The sequence below is a fragment of the Quercus suber genome, unplaced genomic scaffold, assembly GCF_002906115.3.
Source record: "Quercus suber isolate HL8 unplaced genomic scaffold, Cork oak 2.0 scaffold_723, whole genome shotgun sequence".
In the NCBI taxonomy this organism is placed as follows: domain Eukaryota; kingdom Viridiplantae; phylum Streptophyta; class Magnoliopsida; order Fagales; family Fagaceae; genus Quercus; species Quercus suber.
This window is the reverse complement of record NW_027070163.1, coordinates 56651-77995: the sequence shown is the minus strand read 5'-3', so window position 1 is coordinate 77995 and position 21345 is coordinate 56651. Positions and strand designations below refer to the sequence as shown.

Sequence of the window (21345 nt, the reverse complement as noted above, 5' to 3'; positions counted from 1 at the left end):
AAAAATGTCATCCCAACAACAGCAACAGAAGCCAAGAACCCAAATCCAATCCAAAAGCCACAAAGCAAAACACAAGATCTCCCTCCATATAAACCCACCTAGCAATGGTGGAGCTGAAGCAAAAAAAATCCTGGGTCGAAGGAGGAGGAGATAGCCGGGGCGGAAAGAGAAGAAGACGAAGAGGAGATAGCGTTTGGGTCGGCCTTTGGAGTGGTGATTGGGTGGCGTTTGGGTCAGCGTTTGGGTGGAGATGGGGTTGGAATTGAGGTTGTGTTTGGGTGGTTGAACGAAGTAGGGGTGTGCTCACCGTGGGTCTGGGTTTGTCGCTGTGGGTCTGGGATTTGCTCGTCGTGGGTATGCTGCCATGGGTTTGGGTTTTTCTCGTTGTGGGTCTGTTTTTTTTTTTTTTTTTTTTGGTGGTGGGTTTTGCTCACAGTCATGCTCTTCAGTGGTGGTGGTGTCGACAATGGGTTATGGTTGGGGTTTGTGTTCACAGTGGTTGCTGGGTATGTGGTGTGGGTTGGATTCAAGTTCGATGGTCATGGTGTGGGTCATGATAGGTCAAAGTGTGGCTCATGGTTGTAGTCAAGGTGTGGGTCAGAGTGTGGTTCATGGTTGATTGTAGTACCGGTGCCAGGGGTTGGGTTCGAATCAGTTGTGCTGGGGTTTCGACGGTGTTGTTAAATTTACACTAATGATTAGATTTGTGTACTTAGTTGTGGTGGTTGTTGTAGATCTTGCCTCTAGATCTGGATTTCGTTTCTTGTTTTAGGATGTATTTCTGTAATTTGGTACTCTCAGATTCAAGTAATGGAATTTGCTTTTTTTTTTTTTTTTTTTTTTTTTTTTTTTTTTTTAATTTCTGGGTTTGTGTTCTTCTTGGATCTGAGTTTGTGTTCTTGTTAAGACACACTTAGATCTTAATTCCTATTATTTTTAGTTTTTAATTCTGTTTTTAATTTTTTTATTTAGTTAAAATTAATAAATTAATTTTTTTAATTTAAATGTTGACGTGGCATTTTTTATTATTAATTTAAGTTACGTGGACATTAATTAGGTATTATTTATTCTGCCGTTTGCCACGTCAGTTTTTTCCGTTTCTGATGTAACGGCAAGGATTAAAACGGAAGCGTTTTTCAGAGTAGAGACTAAAAGCGGTAAAAATAAAATTTAGGGACTAAAATGAGAATAGCCTAAAAATGTAGGGACTAAAATGTGCTTTTCGCCAATATTATTAAGTAGAAAATGTAAATTATCAATTAAATTTTTTTTAAAATTTTTTTTTATGTTCATTAATTAGACTCTTTGGTTTTTGTATGCAATAACTCACTTGAATATATATATATTTATGATGTGTGGTCCCACATTTGACTCCAAAATTAAGAAATAAAAATTTCTCTAAAAATAAATAATTTAGAACACATGATGCAAAATTGGACTTCAATTGTAGAATCTAATTGAATTTTCTTTAAGCTTTAGCTATTAATATATATATATATATATATGTAGGGACTGAGTTTGAGCACTTCTTTAATTGGGTGAGTAAACTCAAGCCCAACTAGCCCAATACAATAAATTTATAGAGAATGAGTTTAAGAACTAGGCCTTAGTGAGGGTTACAACAACTAGACATGATTATGAGTGGATTGAATAACAAAGACATGGACTAAAGTGTGAAATTCTGTCCTCGGCCCTCATCTGAGGAGCTTGTTGTTCTTATTCTTCCTTCACTGCTTGGTTATAAAAGTTTCAAAGATGATACAAGTTGCTACCGTATTCTTTGTTTCTAATTCCTGATCCCCTTTTCCTGGAGGATTTCATACATTATATATTCCCTTTCTGTTGATCTTGACCCTCAATTTGTTAATCGTATGCAGGTCACTACTCGAGTGCTTGTCCCATCAGCCGCCTTCCTAAACTTTCTGTGAGTTGCAGCAACTAAGGCAGTATTGTTCAGGGGTCATTTCTTCATTAATGCGGTCAGAACGTTAGTTGTGGGCATTTAATGTGGAGGTGACAGTTTCTCCTTAAATTGCTCCTCCACCATGCTCTCATGGCTGATCCACTGTACTTGTCATTTTTCTTGGGATGCTCTGGGAGGCTGCCTTTCATGGCGTGCCGCTCTTCCCTTCTATGATCTCGATTGGCCGAGAATAGGATTGTCCTCAGCGATGTTTCTTGGCAATTTGAACTTTTTTCGTTCATCTTCGGACATTTCTTCCTCCTCGGCGTGGGCCTTGGGCTTAATATAAAATAGGCCGGGATTGCCAAATTCTTTGACCCCAGAATATATATATATATATATATAGATTACATTATATTAATTTCTATTTTTATACCCATTCATATTGTATAAGAAAAAAAAGAGTTGCTAGATTAAACAACATGCTGGTGATCTCAATTGCTACTACACAACTTATCCAATTTTCTCTATAAAACAAGAGAAATGCTTATGATTTAATATTTTTTGGCTAAACTATATATCTTGTCCCTAAATATATCACAAAGTTTCAAGTTCATCTCAAAATATTTTATTACCAAGTTGGTCTTGCTTTTGTATCTTTGCTTTACTAGCTCTTCTTTTATAGTTTTAATCTTCCTATCTTTTGCTTCCATCTGTTGATTGTCTATTCGCCTTTTTCTCTGGTCGCCCATCCCATCAGAAACTTTATCGACACTCAAGTGGCTCACTCTGACCAACGTTATCCTGCTAAGGGGTTACCTCTCCATTAATGCGGCCAGGGGGGTTAGTTGAGTGCATTAAATGCGAGAGTGACAGCTTACCTTGGGGTTAGCCACTCCCCGAAACCACTCTTGTCAGGCCGAGGACAAGGTGTCCTCGGTGTGGATTCAAGAGAATAGGCTTCCCCCTTTCTCTTCAGCAATAGCCTGCGATCCTCGGCATGGGCCTTGGGCCTACTATATGATGGACTAAGGCTATCAGGCCCACGGACCCCACACCTAATATTTGAAATCAATTATTATTTCTGATGCAATAGATTGTAATTTTATATCTTTGATGCCTAAGTTTTCTTCTGATGCTAGGTAAGTGTGGGGGGTAGAACGGTAGAACCTTGGTGCAAGACCGTAAAGAGGGCATAATAGGCCATTAGCTTTCTAATGCCTAAAGTTAGATGATACTCTTCTTTGAAATAAGTTTAGATTATTTACTTGTCTTTAGTGTGTTCTTTTTGTTGTGAAATGAAATTTTGTTTTACATTAAACCTTGAAGGTATATTACTAGGAACCATTATCTTATTGTTAGGAAATTTTAAGATTGCGAGACTAAAATAACAATCATATTTGGTGAGAACATTGAGAACACAATTATTAGCCTCTTTATCTAGGTTAACTAGATTCAAGAGTTCGTTTGAGATAACACTTATATATTTAGATGCTTATGTACATATAACATAAATTGGATTAGTAATTGAGTTGGTATTTGTTTAGTTGCTAGATTGACCTAAACATAAATCCTAAGCTATTTAGTATATTCCAACAATGGTCTTAAAAATTGGACCGGATCGATCGATTGAACTGATTTAATTGGGAACCAAGCACCAATTTGATTTGATAAAACCTTAAAATTAGGGTCGAACTAATGGTCAAACTGGAACAGTCAAAGAACTGAAAAGAGAAGTGATTTTCGATTTTTTGGTTCAATAATTCAATTGAAGTTGGACCGATGGTCGAACCAATGATGTTATAAATAAATAATTAATAATTTTTAAATTATTTAAATAAAAAGATAATAAGTTTATTACTAATAATATGTAGGTAAAAAATATACAAAAATTTTATGTGAGTTTTCACATCTTATATTTAAAAAATAAAAATAGAAAAATGTAAACATATTAACATTACAAAATCTTCCTAAAAGCATAGCATATAGTGACACTTTTCATTTAGATTTAATGATCTTTTCTCAAAATCGACCATCACATATGTTTAATTGTAATCATAAAAAGAAAAAAAAGTTATATATATATATATATATATAAAATATAAATTCATATTAAAGAAAAATTAAGTGACTTTTAATTAATTTACTTAATTAAATAAAACTATTATTTCTTTCTAATCATAATTATCATAAGGAAAAAGAAGAAAGAACTAATTATCATAAGCTAAATTTAAGTGACTTTTATCAAGTAGTTGTACGACATCGCATATGTTTAATTGTAATCATAAAAAGAAAAAAAAGGTTTATATATATATATATATAAAATATAAATTCATATTAAAGAAAAATTAAGTGACTTTTAATTAATTTACTTAATTAAATAAAACTATTATTTCTTTCTAATCATAATTATCATAAGGAAAAAGAAGAAAGAACTAATTATCATAAGCTAAATTTAAGTGACTTTTATCAAGTAGTTGTACGGTATCATAAATTTTTTTTTTTATTTATGTTTTTGAGGACAAGGAGTTTTACAGGTTTACTTGTACCGTAGTAAAACTAAAACTAAAAGTAAAGACCTCCTAAAATGAAAAAAAAAGAGAAAAAAAAAAAAGAAAAAAAAGAAGAAAAAGTAAAGAGTTGAAAGAACATCAAAAGTATGTGGCTCTCATTTATTCTTAGAAAAGAAAAAAAGAAAAAAAAAAGAGAGGAGGTGTATGTGGTTCTCACGGTTTGTAAAAAACATAGCTTTTTAAGAAGGAGCTTGTTTCAAGAAAAAAGAGGAGGTGTATTGTGTTCGTGATCTCTCAAATCCGAACAAAAATTAGATTTTCCGGCAATTCTAGATATCACCGATATAGCAAAACCGGTTCAATCATTCCGGTTCCTGGTTTTTCCGGTTGAATCGATGGCAAACCTGCTTTTTTCTTAAATTTTGGTTTTATTGAATAACCGAATCGGATTGGTGCCGGTTTCCGGTTGAACCATAATTTCCAAAAAATAAAAATCATAATAAAATTCATGAGCTTTTCACCCGACCCGACCCGATCCGACCCAGCAATTTTCTATTCTTTCTGTCCTCCTTTTCTCAGCTCTGCCGAACCAATTGAGGTCTAAATTATAATACCCAGACCGACTCGGACTCGGATCCAAATTTCAACACCTCCGCTATCAGCTTCTGTTACCAGAGACAACCTCAGAGGTACTGTTTCGTTCCTTAACACTTTGGTCGTGTTTCTTTCTGTCTCTAATGAATTCATTTGTTCCTTTTAAGATTACATCCTTGCCCTTCAATTTTGTGTTCTATAAAAATCCTAATTGCGCTTTGTTTCTCCAAATTTGAAATTTATGTCACTGCTTTGATATATTATATGATTACTGGAATCTTCATTGTTATTCCATTGATTTCCTTATTCAGAGTTGGGGGCAGCGTTTTTTTTTGAAGTGACGACTCGGACTCGGATCCAAATTTCAACACCTCCGCTATCAGCTTCTGTTACCAGAGACAACCTCAGAGGTACTGTTTCGTTCCTTAACACTTTGGTCGTGTTTCTTTCTGTCTCTAATGAATTCATTTGTTCCTTTTAAGATTACATCCTTGCCCTTCAATTTTGTGTTCTATAAAAATCCTAATTGCGCTTTGTTTCTCCAAATTTGAAATTTATGTCACTGCTTTGATATATTATATGATTACTGGAATCTTCATTGTTATTCCATTGATTTCCTTATTCAGAGTTGGGGGCAGCGTTTTTTTTTGAAGTGTGATTATGTTGGTATCTAGAGTTTCAAGAGCTGGAATTTTGATGCTCAGAGGACTCTCAAGAGGTATGATTACTTTTTTTTGGTGTGTCCAATTTCATGACAGTATAATAAACCTTCTGTCTGTATAGCTCTATATATATATATATATATATGAAACCAATAAGTTTTGTTTAAATTTCAAATGACACATCCTTTTTCATAAAAACCCATTTTGTATTTATGTTTTTTGAATTTTTTGCTTTCTTGTAATAAGTGTCTGTATGGATGCAATGCAGCTTTTTGCTGAAAGCTTATTTGTCGAAAGTTGGTTAAACCTATAGTTGGATGTAGAAAAAAAGTGAGGTTTTAAAAAATGTAACGAAGGAAGGACGCTAAAAAGTTAAAAGAAAAAGCTGTTGGCAAACACAGTCGATATGTTTCAGAATCAAATCTAACGTCTTTTTTATGAGCTCTAACTCAAATGACATCTTTATAAGTATTGGGTGGAGGTGAGGTTATGGGTTTAAGACCCATTGGGTGTGTGAAGCTTAAAAAAGGTCATAGGTAGTGCACAAAGCTTTTGTTTTTGTGGGGTTTAGGAGAGGTGATTGGTAGGTAGCCTTACTCCCTGGGCACTGTCCATAGCTTGAGGTGTGTTTAATATAACAATTAAAAAAAAAGTTACAATTCAATATACCATGAATAACTTGAGATTATAACTTATAAGTGGTTTTCACTCGATGCATGACATAGATGTGTACTATCATTAATTCTGAATGTTTTCTTTTTTCAGGGAAATTGACACCCATAACTAGAGCAGGATATATACAAAGGCCTTATGGCCAATATTTGCAACCGTGGGTACGTATCACCATTCTCGTTGCAAAGGATGAGTTTTCTACTTTTAGTTTTTGCATTATCTGTTGCTTTTTAGGTAATATTGTTTTTATGCTTTCCATTTGCTTGAGTGATCATAAAGTGGGAGTAGAATCATTCACCAAAGTGCTTGAAAAGTGATAATACATAAATTCACTGGTCTAAATGGATATTAACTGAACAAGGACTTTGCTTGTAGATGTGAGTGGTATTCACTTCTCTTGTAATTAGCGAAGCTCTCATTGCTCACATTTTGATTAATCTTGGATGCTTAATCTAAATGATGGGCCATGGAGAATGAGACAGGTACTTGAAGTACTCGATACCTTGATAGGCCATCATAACAAATGCTAGTCATAGAATATTCTAGGATCTATCTTGATTAGCAGAAGCAAGTTGTGGCTCCACATAATGACTTAGTTGGAGGACACAATGGTGTGATCAATGATTCTTATACCCGTTAGAATTTGAACTGTCAAGTCAGAAGGGCAAGCAAGAGTGTAGTTGATCATTTGCTTCTTTCCTTTTTCTACCTTTATCAGATATTGTTGTTTTTTCTCACACAATATGGAAGGCTGGTGGTTGTTTTGGATTTTTTTTTTAATGAGCTTATTATTCCTCATGCCCTTTGCTTTTCTTCTAATTGTAACTTAGGCCTACAGGTCTGTAGTTGTACTTGCATGTATAAAGACTTGGATCTGCTCGCATATCTAGGTTTTTTTTTTTGATAGGTAATAAGAGTATTATCAAACAAACTGCAAAACAGAAGAAAGCAAATACAAGGTGTTCATGATGGTGAACACAAGGAAATGCAACAAACAAACAAACAGCAATAAACAACAAGAAAAAACTTAAAGTTTAGTACTAAGAGAAGAAATAAACTCCAAGATTTCTCGGTATTCTCAAAAGAGTGCCGATTTCTTTCCGTCCAAACAATCTACATCAAACAGCCAGGAACCATATTCCATATGTCTAAACTAAAATTTTCCAGCCAATAGCTCCAACAATACACCAAGCATTCCATAGAGCCTGGCATGACCCATTGGGTCCCAAAGATTTGAAACATATAAACCCACTGTGAGTGAGCTATAGGACAATGGAGGAGGAGATGATCCACAGGTTCCTCATTCTGATGACACATACAACACCGATTCACCAAATGTGCCCCCTAAGCATAAGATTATCCAATGTAAGGATCTGCCCATGAACCACTGTCCACACAAAAAATGCCATCCTCTTAGGGATCTTAGCTTTCCAAACATCCTTCCACGGAAAATTGGAGGCAGCTGCCCCCCTACTGTTATTGTAATAGGAAGATTTAAGTCTCTATCTTTGTATTTGGATCACCTTGATTGTAGAAATCTTTCTCCTCTGGTTTTATGTTTAGGCTCCATTTGTTTCACCCGAAAATATTTTCTAACTGTAAAATATTTTCTGGAAAAGGCTCAGGGAACATATTTTCTACTACTTCCCCACATTTTCTCTAATCCCAAACAGGTATAATATAATAAACAAATTCCAACCCCAAAAAAAAATCCAAAATACTAACAGCTGCAAGCGAGAAAGAGTCGGAAGAGCTAGTTGCCTGATCTTGACTGGGACTTTTATCCTAGCTGGGACAATCAAAATGATCAAACGTTAAGGAAATTTGGCTGCAAATTATGCCTTTTACGCAATAAAGGAGAGTGAGCAGAGTGTCTTCGGGATTCGTTTCAGATTGCACTGAGCCCTAGCCCTTTCTTGGTGGAGTGAACAGGAAGGTTGACTTCCAAGAAATCAAACAAAAGGAAAGAGTTTGCCTTGGCAGAGTTAAACCCCTCTTCTTTGCCCTGTATTGAATACCAGGGAGGATGGCTCACCTGAATAAGCCCTCCCTCTCCCCCCAAGTGGATGTCTAACAAGGAAGAGATATACATGGCAGCTAGTTGAGAACCTAGTTTTACTTAATAATGAAATAATAAATGATGAACAGAACTGAGATATTAAATGTTTCACAAACAATTAAAAAATTCACTGTACAGAAACAATTCATTTAAAAAAAAAGCCTAAAACAATCAAAAACCTAAAAAAAATAATCCAATGAAGCATTGTGGTTGATTTCATCTAGAAATCATTCTTGTTAAGGAACCATTATCTTCCTGACTCATCAAGAACAAACATGACTTCTTTGTTGGTAAAGGAGACTCAATCTCTTTTTCCACCTAAAGCTGAATAGTAGTGCTTTTCTTGTTGATCCAGAAGTCAGGCAAGGAAGGCAGGTTCAAGTTAAAGTCACAGTGGCTTTGGCAGGAGCTACTGCCTACTGAGAAAGTGACATTTCTGCTGGTGCTGATGGTGTTGGTGTTGTTGTTACTGTTGCAATTGCCGGTGCTGCCTTCATAGTGGCAGCGTTTGTGGCTGCCTAAGGCTTGGCCTGTTGGGAAGTTCTTATGGCAGATGGAACACTTGTGGGTCCTACTAGAAGTTGAGGAAGTTGACGGGTTGGTTTTATTGGTGATGGTGGTGGGCTTGATGGAGAATTTACGATGGCTGGCTTTGTGGCCACCAATGGCTTGGTAGGAAGGGAAAGCTTTGTTGCATACAGATAGGTAAGAACAACCAGTTGGAATGAGATCGGTGGCAGCAAGGTGGGTGGGTAGGATCAGCGGCCACAAAGTGGTTGGGGTGAGATTGGTGGCAACAAGAAAGGGTGCTTGGGCAGGGGGTGGAGGTTGGGGCTGATGAGTTTTGTCATTTGTGTGAGGTGTAAAGTGTTATGCCTGAAAATAGAGGCTTAAATCATTTTACACCAAAATGCCCCAAATTATTCAGGTTGACAGTTGACCAGAATTTTCAGTTGCACCAAACACCTGAAATTAGGGGAAAATATTTACCAGAAAATATTTTTAGGTGAAACAAATGCAGCCTTAGATATCATTTTTAACTAGATAGTCTCTTTCCCTTTTTTTGCCAGGAAACTAGATCAATCCTAGAGTTTTCTTTGTAAAGGATTGAAAGACTTGTCTGTGAATCAAATTTTCAAATTTAAGATTTGGCTGAGTGAATAATCTAGTGTCTGAATTACTCTGGAAAAGTAGTGACAAATCTATGAATCCAGTTAAATGACAAGATTTAGCAATCCTCTGCAGTATATTTTTGGTAAAGATTCAGGGTTGAAATTACACAATTGCATAATAAAATTGCACAATAAAATTGTATGGAAATGTTAGAATGTGCTGAATAAATTGGAAATTGTAAGCAATATATGAAAATAATACATAAATCTATAATTGTGCTTGTTATACATGGGTTGAGATGGTTGTTGAAAAAATTGTGAAGTTATGAGGTTTCTTACAATTTAGATGAGATTTTTTTTTACTCGTTATTCTTATTGAAACTTGCACGATTTCCTTATTTTTCAAAACAGTTTGAACGACAGACAGAAACCAAGGTGTTCCAGGGTTCTATATTTCTGAAGCATCATAATTTTTCTACCACTACTACTGCCAATGCATCAGAGGAAGGGAGTGAAAAGGAAGAAACGTAAGTTCTTTTTGTTTATAAGGATTGTAAGAACATGGAATTTATAATTGTCACTTGTATTATACACCCCTGCTGATTAATTTAGCGCCATATGACCCTGAAAGAGTGAAGATGATATAGATCTACAAAGGCAGCTTATGCAAAGTAGCAGCATCAGTTATTCCAAAGAAAAGCCATTTTTTTTTTCTTCATGTAGCACTACTCTGGGCAAGCTATGGCATGTGTTGGATGCATCTGTATATGTGAAGAATTATTAAATTAATACTTTGGCTTGCAGCCAACATAGGTAATTCTAGTTGTAGCATGGGTACTGTGCCGGAGTTTCTCACATGATTTGGCTTGTTTGCATAGCTCCAGATGTTTCTAGAATTATTCTTGTGGCCTACTACTTATGGACTCGTTCCAACTCAGCTTATAAGGTTGACTATTGTTAAGGGAAAGGGTATTATGATAGTATAGAAAAGTACCCCACTAAAGGAGAAAAGGTAGCTCCACTTATGCAGGGAGAGGAGGGAATTAGATAAGCAACAGTCCTAGTAGCATGTATCATGTCCTCTGTTCTTGTGTTGGGTGTCTTTATATTAAGAGCAAAGTATATGTTTATGTGCATGTTATGCTGTCAAGTGTCAACCATTATGAGGATGAGTATTCTAATTGATAGTGTATGCTATTGGTGTCTATAAGTATAATGCGTTCAGCATCCTATGAGACATTGTTGCTCTATCCTCAACCTTACCCCCACTTCAGGTTTACATTTCTTACCTGGATGCTTTAATTTGCAGGATATCCGTCACATTTGTTGACAAGGATGGAGAGGAGCAGCACATTGAGGTCCCGATTGGAATGTCTATGTTGGAAGCTGCTCATGAAAATGATATAGAGCTTGAAGGCAAGGATTCTGATACTTATTTAATTCAGCGTTTTGCATCATTACATTTGTCTAATTTTGTTCTCCTAGGTTTTAATGAAAGTAATTTCTTATAACTTGGGCATCTTCAGAACAGTTGCTGAACTTTGAAGGACATGCTGACAGTTAATAGTTATTGAGTACTTACCAGATGTACCTTGTTTAAACTATAACATGGGACTTCCCCCTTGCCTCCAACCCCTACCTCTTTTTCTCTGTGTTTCTTTCTGGGCTGAAGTTTTTACTTTCCATAGTACAAGATTGATGGATGAATAATTTCTATGTCAATGAGTTTGTATTTCTTTGATCGTTGTTACAAAATTTAATGCTCTGTTTTTAATGTCATTTCAGGAGCATGTGAAGGCTCACTTGCCTGTTCAACATGTCATGTGATTGTGATGGTATGTTTTGGCTATATGTTCTAAACAATCATCCATTTGGACTTTAATCTGTGTTAGGTCAAACATTATATTAAGCTCAAATTTGAGGGGCTAACTAATGAATTTTATGGTAGGACATGGAGTATTACAATAAGTTAGAAGACCCTGCTGATGAGGAAAACGATATGTTGGATCTGGCCTTTGGGCTTACAGAAACGTTGGTTCCGTTTGCATGAACTTGCTATGAGAATTTTTCTTTACCTTCGATCTAGATTTTTTTTCCTTCTTCCCTTTTTGGGCAGTTAGATCTAATTTCATGTTTGGGATTTTGCAGATCTCGCTTGGGTTGTCAAGTGATTGCAAAACCTGAACTTGATGGAATTCGCTTAGCTATTCCCGCCGCCACCCGAAACTTTGCAGTTGATGGGTATGTACCAAAACCACACTAGAGATATACAAGGGCACTGGAGAGTTTTTGCTGATAGTAAAGGAAACAATCATCCCAATTTTGTAGCTCCTCAATTATATTTGGTCAATGAGAATTGATCAGGCTTTTTGTCAGTGTTTTTCTATTGTTTATTGTTTATAATGGTGCTGAGTTAACCTGTATGACTATAAGCCTATAGATGACATGCTCATTTATGGTGCCAAGTTAACCTGCACGACAAGAATTTACAGGTAAATGATGTCAGAGAAAAGGGCTGCTTTTTGTAATGGCTTAGAGATTAATTTATGTTTTATTCTTTGCTCTTCCAGGATAATTTCCTTCTTTTAAGGTCAAAATATATACATCTATGTCATTCATATTTTGTATCAAACTTTCATTTATATTTCTTTTTACCAAATTTGACCACTTTATCTTTTCTTGATTAGTCGATTCCCATCATAAGCAGGAGTTACAACTACTAAAGCCTTTAATTTAAGATAAAACACCAATTCGCTCGTTGCTAACATGATGGCGACCAGGAGGCTGTTAGATTCTTCCATGTCTGAGTCACATATCCACAACATTTTGAAAATCCCTGGTGTTCTGATGATTGCACTCCTCTTGCTTGGTTGCTCCTCTCTTATTTCAATGAAGAATGTTTATAAATAAGCACTAATCCACTGAAGATTCTCACTTTTATAAGTTTTGAGCCGAAAGTAAACGGTCGTCCAAAAGAGCAAATGATTATCATTTTTTACGAGTAAGTTGTATACGTACTTAATGGGTTTAGACTTTTGAATTTAAATCCCCCACTTCTCTCCTATTTTTATGATAGAATATGTGTACCTTTTCTCTTTTTCTTCTTACATCAAGGATTTTGAAATCTATTTCTGCTTATAAAGAAGATTAATGAATGCCACTGCGCTATAAGGCTCATAGCAGACGCAACTATAATTAACTTGAGCTAAAACTCATTTTGGACATCGAACATCTAGTTGAAATGCCAACAAAACATAGAGAGCTCAAAGGAAGTCTACTACCAATAAAAGAGTTATCACACGAGAGCATGATCAATGAGACTTATACGTTGAAAGATTTTACACGTATTAGCAACAAACCCTGCCATATGTTCCATTTTCCACACATACCATGATCTTTCTCTTATTTCATTTTTCTACAAATTGAAATACTTTTTTATTTGTCTTTCTTGCAAATTATTCTTTAAAGCTCACAAATCATACCCACCTTCAGCATACGCTCGTGAGGAATATCAATCACTTCCTTACTTCCTCTTAGATTTCTCTTCAAGAAGTTGTAAGCATAATTTATCATAATTCTCTTTCCCATACTGGCTCCTTCACTAGCAACCACTACAGTCTCACCCATCAAGTGGACAATACCAGCATGCCATGCCTTGTCTACAGCCTCAATCTCTTTCTCTATGACCTCTTGTCCTTTATCTTCAAATTCCCTCACATCTTCACTTCCACTCTTTTCCTTTTCCAACCAACCATCCAGTACATCTCCTTCCCTTTTAGCACTCAGCATTCTTTGGGACAACCTAAAGTCATCACTAATAAACTCTTTCAATCTTTCTTCTGCACATCTATATGTCCATACCTCACAACACAGCGAAACACATTAAGCTCTCTAGGCTCTACTCGATGAAAAAGAAAAAGCTCTTTTACCGGAACCTTGTTTATAAGTAGTGATTTGATGGAGACAAAAATGAGGATTGAGTGAATTGCGGGCACATTTTCTATATAGTGCTTGAAGATTGTTGGGATGCCCTGAACAAGCACTGAGTAGAACAAGGCAAGCCCAGATATTTGATAAAAGTTTCTGTTTGCAACTATTTCCTTTAACTTCTCCGGAGAAATTTTGTTCTCAAGCTCATAATAATACTTTTTTCGGAACACATTGTTCCAAACATACATTACACTCATTAGTACCGCTGCAAAGGCTAGGGGAAGATATCCTCCTTGGACAAATTTGTAGAGGACTGAGCTAAAAAATATAAGCTCAACAGTGCAAATGATAAGAATGTAGGAAATTATGAGAAGTATGTGGGTTTTCCATATCATGATCATGACTACAACTAGGAAGCACGATGTGAGGGTCATTACAAAAACCACTGCTAGTCCTGCATGCAAAGGATCAACAATTTATTCGGTGGAATTTATATGTTTTAGGCTCTACTTGATTCTCAGGAAAGATAAGACCAAGGAAAAGGAAAACCTAGTAATGCTTAAACTTGGCCAAAAAATATTGTTTGTTCTTGGAAATTTGGTTCAAGTTCAACTGAGTCCCTCAAATTAAAAGAAGTATCAATTTCATCCCTAAAGTTTCTCATTCCTATAAAAATGAATGGCTTGGAATACATTTAACAATAAATAGAAGGAATGACAAGATCACAAGATAGACTCTTTAAAAGTTTTTAGAGAAAAAATTTCAACATTTAAATTTGAGGGATGAAATTACTGAACATAGATCAAAATTTACAGACAAAAAGTTCATTTGACCGAAAAATTTTATTTCCGATATTGAGCATATTCAAATGGTTAGTGACAATCAATATTGAGAATGTATAGCTTAGATTAAACATAGGCTAAAAGAATATGTGGAGTCGTGGATTTCCATATGCATTGCCAATGTTAGTTGTGGTCTTGAAACCCAAGGTGAGGCTTACACAAGCCAACATTAGAAGGTAATTGGCTTCAGGTACATAAACTTGTCCTTCATACTTGGTTGATGTATAAATTACCTTCACTCGAGGAAAACACCCTAGTGAGAGGGATTGTTGGATTACAGAGAAAGTCCCAGATATTATAGCTTGACTTGCTATGATTGCTGCTAATATGGCCACCACAAACACGGGCCAATATAAAGGTTCTGCATGCAACAACTATATCCAAGGCCAAAACACACACACACACAGAAGAAACAATATGGCAATGGATATATATCATTTACTTGGTAGAGACTTGTAAAAGGTTTGAGAGACAAGGTCACTGTTCTTTCGAAGAAAGGAGGCTTGTCCAATATATGCCAATATGACAGCCGGATAGGTCACACTGCACATGCTAATTTGAATGGATCGAATTGTGAAGTGACCAAGATCAGCAAATAAAGCCACAGTTCCTGCATATTTTTCACATAACTATTATGTTAACAAACTTTCCCTTCTTATCAAAGATATATGTATTATTGGGGTTGAAAGTGATAGCTTAGTGCTAATGACATTTTTTGTAATATTTCATATATGTGGTTTGGACCCTGTTTTCCCCCTCTTTCACTATTTTACTAATAGATAAATTTTTTTTTTTTGAGAGAGTTTCAACATATGGCGTCTGCTCTTGATGATAGTTTTTTATTATCAGACCAAGACACCAATCAGCTTTTAGTGTAGGCGGGGATTGAATCTCAGATCTCTTATTCCATACATTTTATTTACTAGACTTGTTTCTTACATAAATATGGGTCTCGTGTACGGAATACAAATCCCCTGTACCACTTTTTGTATTCCACTTTATGTTCCACAAATTACAACTTGCCATATATTTATTTATTTATTTTTTCCATTTTAAACTTTAGCTATTTTAAAAAAAAAGTTAAACAAATATATGATAAGTTGTGATTGATAGAACATAAAGTGGAACCCAGAAAGTGGTACAAAGAGTTTGTATTCTTTTATGGTACCTATATCTATGGTAACTATATCTATATGTAGAGTTTAGTTTCATAGTTTTATTTGAAAAGAAAATATAATTCATCCTGTACATTGAGTAATTTACCCAACCATTGTCTCTATCTGCCTAGTAGTTTAATTTAAAATTTAGGGTTGGATTATTTCTCATAAAAAATAAAAAATAAAACCAGGGTTGACTACATAGATTATATTAATCTTAGTAGAGGCCCATTAGTTTGTTGGTCAGCATAAGGTATCAAGTCCGGCCCATTTATGTACATATTTGGGCCCCTCCACCTAATAGCTTACATTTTAAGGGGGGAATAGGCATTTGCTCTTAATTTGCAAACTATGTAGTAAAATGCTCATGTTTTGAAATTATTTAGTAAAATGTCCCTGTTTTTTAAAATCGATTTAAACAAAATCAAGTTATAGGTAAAATTGACATTAGCAATGTTGAGTTACATTTAAAAATATACACAGAACTCGATTTTGAGGATATTGAGTTTTACACAAAACTTAATTTTGGTAAAATTGAGTTTAAAAAACATGAGTATTTTCTTAAATAGTTTCAAAACAGGAACATTTTATTGCATAATTTTAAAATTAGGGACAAATGCCAATTTTGCCCACATTTTAATAGCTTACAATAATAGCTTACATTTTAAAGCTAGATGCTTAGCATACACAATAAATAAATTTTATTCCTACCTGTCATGGCAAAGACAATGCCACCAAGGGAAATCCAAGCTTCTTTTTTGTTCCTTTGAAAGTACTCTATGATGTACTTTGGATTAAAAGCTGTAAGAACGGTTGGATCAAACTTGAAAAAATTGTAGATACCAATGCCAGCAATGGATATAAACCAAATGCAAATTATCGGAGCAGAAGTATAACCCACTTTGTCAGTTCCAAATCTTTGAAGCATGAACAACATGATCAGGATAACTACTTATATCCAAACAGTCATGTCTGTATTCATCAAAAAGAATTAGTTATTAGTGCCTCTTAACATGCAATTTTGCAAATTATTTCTATTTTAAAGGAAGAATATAATAATTATTCATTAACAAAGTACAACATATGGTTGGCAAATGAGGACAGAGTGGGACAATAATAGTAACCTTAACACTTGCTAGCATTTGACATAGATTTAGACTGTTCTAAACTTCATGTGATTCACTTGAATTCTCTCAACTTATTTTATTATTTCTCAACAAATCTCGATATGTATATTGTTTGACATTGACAAATTAAATCAATTTCTAGTTTCAACTCTATTGTTGAGCTAACAGTATTAGGTTCAAGCCGAAACTATACTGCTTGCACATTGAACAACCTTTGTTTGTTTTAGAGACTATATAGAAGTCGCTCGGTACAGTTACTACCATAGAATTAGGGCATTCTCGATTATTGAGTTCCAACCACAAACTATTTTACAAATTTTTTTTTGAGAAAATATTTTATAATATTTTTGAGAAAATATTTTATAATATTTTTACAATTGTTGTTGTGGTCAACTTCTTATTGATTATTATTTGGGCTTACTAATAACATCATTTTTTTTATTTACCAATAATCACTCACCACATCAGTAGTTTGTAAAAGTTTTTGTAAAAATATTTTTATTTCTAACATTTTCCAATTTCTATTAGTCAAAATACAATTAATTAAATCATACTTTTGTTTTTGTGTTTTTTTTTATATATATTTATTTTTGTAATATAGTATCCTAATTATAAGAAGCACCATATGTTAGATTGATATTTCACATTTCTTTCTCTTTGCTAATATAAAAGAAATATGATATGCCGCAAGAAGGAATGAGTACTTAGTGTTACTGCAGTTGAGGCTACCTGGAGTCCATCCACAGCTGGTATAACTACCACCACAAATGTTGGAGGAAATAAACTTTGTAATTACATAACAAATCATATAAATAAGAGAGTAAAAAGAAAAAACCCATAGTATAGTCCCATGCAAGTTGCAACATAAATTAAGGCACCAAGGACCAGAGGAGTCAATACATACAATTAAAGGGGAAAAATTAATATGAAAGATTGAGAAAATGGTAAACCATTTTTTTATTTGATCATAGCTAGTGGAACTTCCATGAACTTGGAAAAAAAAAGGGTGAACCTTTTTTCGATGGATGAAGAATATACTTATATATTCTTGGACAAAGTTTAGCTATAAAATTAATTGTAACCTAAGGCTACAACCTTACAATAGAATAAACATTAATACATATTTTGAAAATCTAACCATTGAATTGCATATTCTTTATGCGCTTAATACATATGTCAAATTTTGTGTCAATAAGATGTTATTTACTATATGATTTATAAGCTTATTATTTATGTATAATTTTAAATTATAAAAACTTGCAATTTAAACAATTTATTGATGACATAGCTANTTGAATATGGCTTTATCAGGTTCTTAAAATTAACAAGCCATCATCAAGCCAGCTAGCTTCCACAAATAATTCAGGATGCTATTAAAAGATTTCCTAGTCCTCTTGTCTCTATCAGATGCTGGAGTACTTTGCCAAAATGGGATAGAGATAACTGGATGAGTGTTCAGCCTTCAAAGCATCTTGTTCTCATAAATGGACATACTCACCAAGGACCATGGTTTGAAGGAAATTCCCATTTGTCCTTTAATAATCCTACTGCTCTGGCCGAATGTTGGAGTAGTTATTTCAATAACCAGATTATTGAGGTGGCTCAAAGTTTATGGAAAAATTATCATTTCATTGTATATATATATATATATATGTATAATTGTTATAAATAGGAGAGAGGAATTTGAACCTTGATTTTCTTTATAAAGATGATTAAGTAATACCATTGAATTACAAGACTTTTTTCTTTTTTTCTTACATATTATGCTATATATGAGTAATATAAATTATATAATGGAGTCTTCCAATTGAGAATTACGTTAGCTAAGATATTGTGGCTGATTTACTAAGGGATCAGATAATTTTCTCAATAATGGTTTTGTAATGTTCTTATTTTTCTAGGTTAAGCCATATACAATTCCCTATTCTAATTTTGAAGGCAATGTATAGTAAATATTAAGGGCAAAACTTAGATACAATACTTAGGTGCTATTTCTTAGGTTTTTCCCTTAAAATTGTGCCATGTAATTTTTTTCTTATGATATGAAAGTGTATTTCTTAATTAAGTAGCCATATGACTAAATTTTAAGAGGGGAACCTAAGAAACAATACATAAGGTACTGTACAAAAGTTTTGTCCAAATACTAATAAGGGGAGAATGGTCATTTTGTGTCGTGCATTGAGTGTGTGCTAGCTATTAATATTTTAATTTGTTGAAGGTAATTTTATAAAGCTTAGTTAATGGCCATTGAATGTATGCATTCATAAACTCAGTTGCTATCTGGTTTATTTGTATTCTAGTGTATATATAATGCATGCGTATAAGAGCAATTATATCAGCTTGTGGATAGTTTTGCAAAATAGAAAAAGGTAGTCTTTTTGCACATTTTGGTCCAAAAAACACCCACATCAATGGGTGTATAATTGTGTATTTATGCACAATTGCTACAATAACCATGCATATATGCACGGTTACTGTAGTGCTTCCATTTATTATTTTATTAGTTTTTTCTCTCTCCTCTCTGTATCTCTGGTTGCTCTCGCTCTCACTCTCACCTCACTCTCATTGCCACTGATCATCAGAGAACGCCACACATGCATCAATAGAGAATGCCACACATTCATCAACAGAGAACACCACATCAAAAAATTTCTTCCAAAATCAAGTAAAATAAGAAATTAGTATTAAATAGGATTTTTTTGGTTGCCGAGAAAAACACAGAGAAAACAAGAAATAAAGAAAATTAACCAAACACAGAGAAAATCAACAGATATTTGGTTGCCAATCATCTTTCCTTCTATTTGTAGTCTTTTCCACCACTTCCTCACCAACCAAACAAGAAATAAAAAAAATTAACAACAAAAAAGGTTGGGTCTGGGTCGACGAACCAAATAAGAAGACTGATCCAAGAAGTGAGCCATTTCGATCATCGGACTGCCGGAACTCGACGGCGACAACAACACTGGAGCTCGCAAGCCGACGAAAACAACTACTACTTTTCTTTGCATGTTGGGTCTGGGTTTGTGAGAGAGTGTTGGGTTTGGGTTTGTGAGGGAGTGTTGGTCTGTGAGAGAGAGGGGCGGTGAGGGAGAGTAATAAAAAATTGTAAAAAAATGAATATTTTGCTGAATAAATGTGTAGAATAGATAAACTGATATGGGTGTTTTGTAAAAATGAGTGTGTAAAATAGAAAAAGTAAGTTTTAAGTGTAAAATAGATGGAATCTTATGCGCAAGCTGATGTAATTGCTCTAAAAGATTCTACAGAACATGTTTTCAAATTTAACTTCCCACATTCATGGGATATGTTGTCATCCGTTTCATTAGAAAAATACGGTATATATCAAAAGAAAAACTTTTCTATTAAATTATATATATTTTTGTTGCATTCTATTTTATTAGTGCTTCTTAAAGTTCAAAAGTGAAAGTTCAATATATGTATAAAACACCTTTGAACGTTTAGACCCAAAATTACAAATTATTAATTCAAGGCTCTACATATGCAATAATCTTTTTTGTCAAGAAGAATCTTTTCTGTCAACTTAAATCTTACAAGTATAAAAAAGAGGGTTATTATTATTATTATTATTATTATTTATGGAATAAAAAGAGAGTTATTATCTCTATGGAAAATATAAAGTAAAAAAAAAAAAAAAAAAAAAATAGCTTATAGGCATAAATATACATATGATCAAGATCAATATACATGTGCTGATGTACATGATGTAATTCTTAGGTAATGTTACGTTTAATATAAGTCGTCCTTCTTTAGCTCTAGCCATGGAAGTCTTGCCCCCAAATTGGCATTTCCTTCCAAAACAGCTAGAGAAAAACATCAGGTTCTATAAGAGCATCCTCACCCAGGAAAAGTTTGCTCGAATAGAAAATATCTCCAGTCAAAAGGGGACCCCTCAATAGTCCTCTACCACAAGTTTATCATTACAGGGTTCGTCAGTTGCAAAGAATGGGGCCAGCACCCCTTCTTGCTCAGAACAATCAAGGACACAAAGCTTCGGTATGGTTATTATGACTACATGGATGCCTTTGAAAAGATCCCTTTTTACCAGAATAAGAACTTTGACCACTCATGGTACTTAGTGTTTGACAAGAGCTTCAAAAGCCAGATACCGATGTGGTTCCTAAAGTGGTGGGAAATGTTTATATATATATATATATATATTCATGTCTTCATTTAAAAAAGGAAAAAATTTAGTTACAAAATTGGTTGTAACTTAAAGTTACAATCTTCCTTAATATCATTAATATTACTACATATTTTGAAAACCTAATTATTAAATTGCACATTCTTTATGCTTTTAATATACACGTCAAATTTTGTGTCAATCAGATATTATTTACTAAATGATCTATATGATTATATTTTATGTATAATTTTAAACTATAAAAACTTGCAATTTAAACATTTTATTGATGACATAACTATTGATATTTAATTTTCTATAAATTTTGCAAGCATAAAGGATATAAGAAAAAAAAATGCAATCCAATTGTGGATTTGTCAAAATTTACCCCTAATAAAAAAAAATATTGAATAAGGTTGTCGATTAACTAATTTTGTAGCTAAATTTTGTCTTTTAAAGAAAAGAGGCAACATTATGAGGGTCTCATAATGAGGTTTTCCATATGTTCTGTCTTTAGATGAAGAGCAAAACTTAGGTACAGTATTTAGGTGCTGTTTCTTAAATTTTCATTTTAAGATTCTACCATGTGAATTTTTTTCTTATGGGAAAGAAGTGTATTTTTTAGTTAGGTAG

At 34.0% G+C, this 21345-nt stretch overlaps 2 protein-coding genes across 2 annotated transcripts in view; one reads left to right on the top strand and one right to left on the bottom strand.

Annotated features, from left to right (window-relative positions):
- Positions 1-5351: 5351 nt before the first annotated feature.
- Positions 5352-12174, top strand: LOC112003936 (uncharacterized). The gene is made up of 8 exons (XM_065766600.1): positions 5352-5420; positions 5637-5728; positions 6438-6505; positions 9927-10042; positions 10825-10931; positions 11301-11350; positions 11464-11546; positions 11664-12174. The coding sequence occupies exons 2-8, from the start codon at positions 5671-5673 to the stop codon at positions 11776-11778; spliced, it is 597 nt and encodes a 198-aa protein (XP_065622672.1). The 5' UTR covers positions 5352-5420; positions 5637-5670; the 3' UTR covers positions 11779-12174.
- A 1168-nt stretch (positions 12175-13342) lies between these two features.
- LOC112003927 (probable potassium transporter 16) overlaps positions 13343-21345 on the bottom strand; it is a 17824-nt gene continuing 9821 nt past the window's right edge. The window contains exons 3-5 of the mRNA XM_065766594.1: positions 16156-16392; positions 14730-14897; positions 13343-13899 (exon numbers count right to left, since the gene is read on the bottom strand). Of these exons, the coding sequence (XP_065622666.1) occupies positions 13343-13899; positions 14730-14897; positions 16156-16392 (962 nt within the window). The remainder of the gene's footprint in view (positions 13900-14729; positions 14898-16155; positions 16393-21345) is intronic.

Coding starts and splice junctions, on each gene's coding strand:
- LOC112003936 (XM_065766600.1), top strand. CDS start 5,671: ATGTTGGTATCTAGAGTTTCAAGAGCTGGAATTTTGATGCTCAGAGGA. Junction 6,506..9,926: donor GCCAATATTTGCAACCGTGG/GTACGTATCACC, acceptor TTTTCAAAACAG/TTTGAACGACAGACAGAAAC. Junction 10,932..11,300: donor AAATGATATAGAGCTTGAAG/GCAAGGATTCTG, acceptor ATGTCATTTCAG/GAGCATGTGAAGGCTCACTT.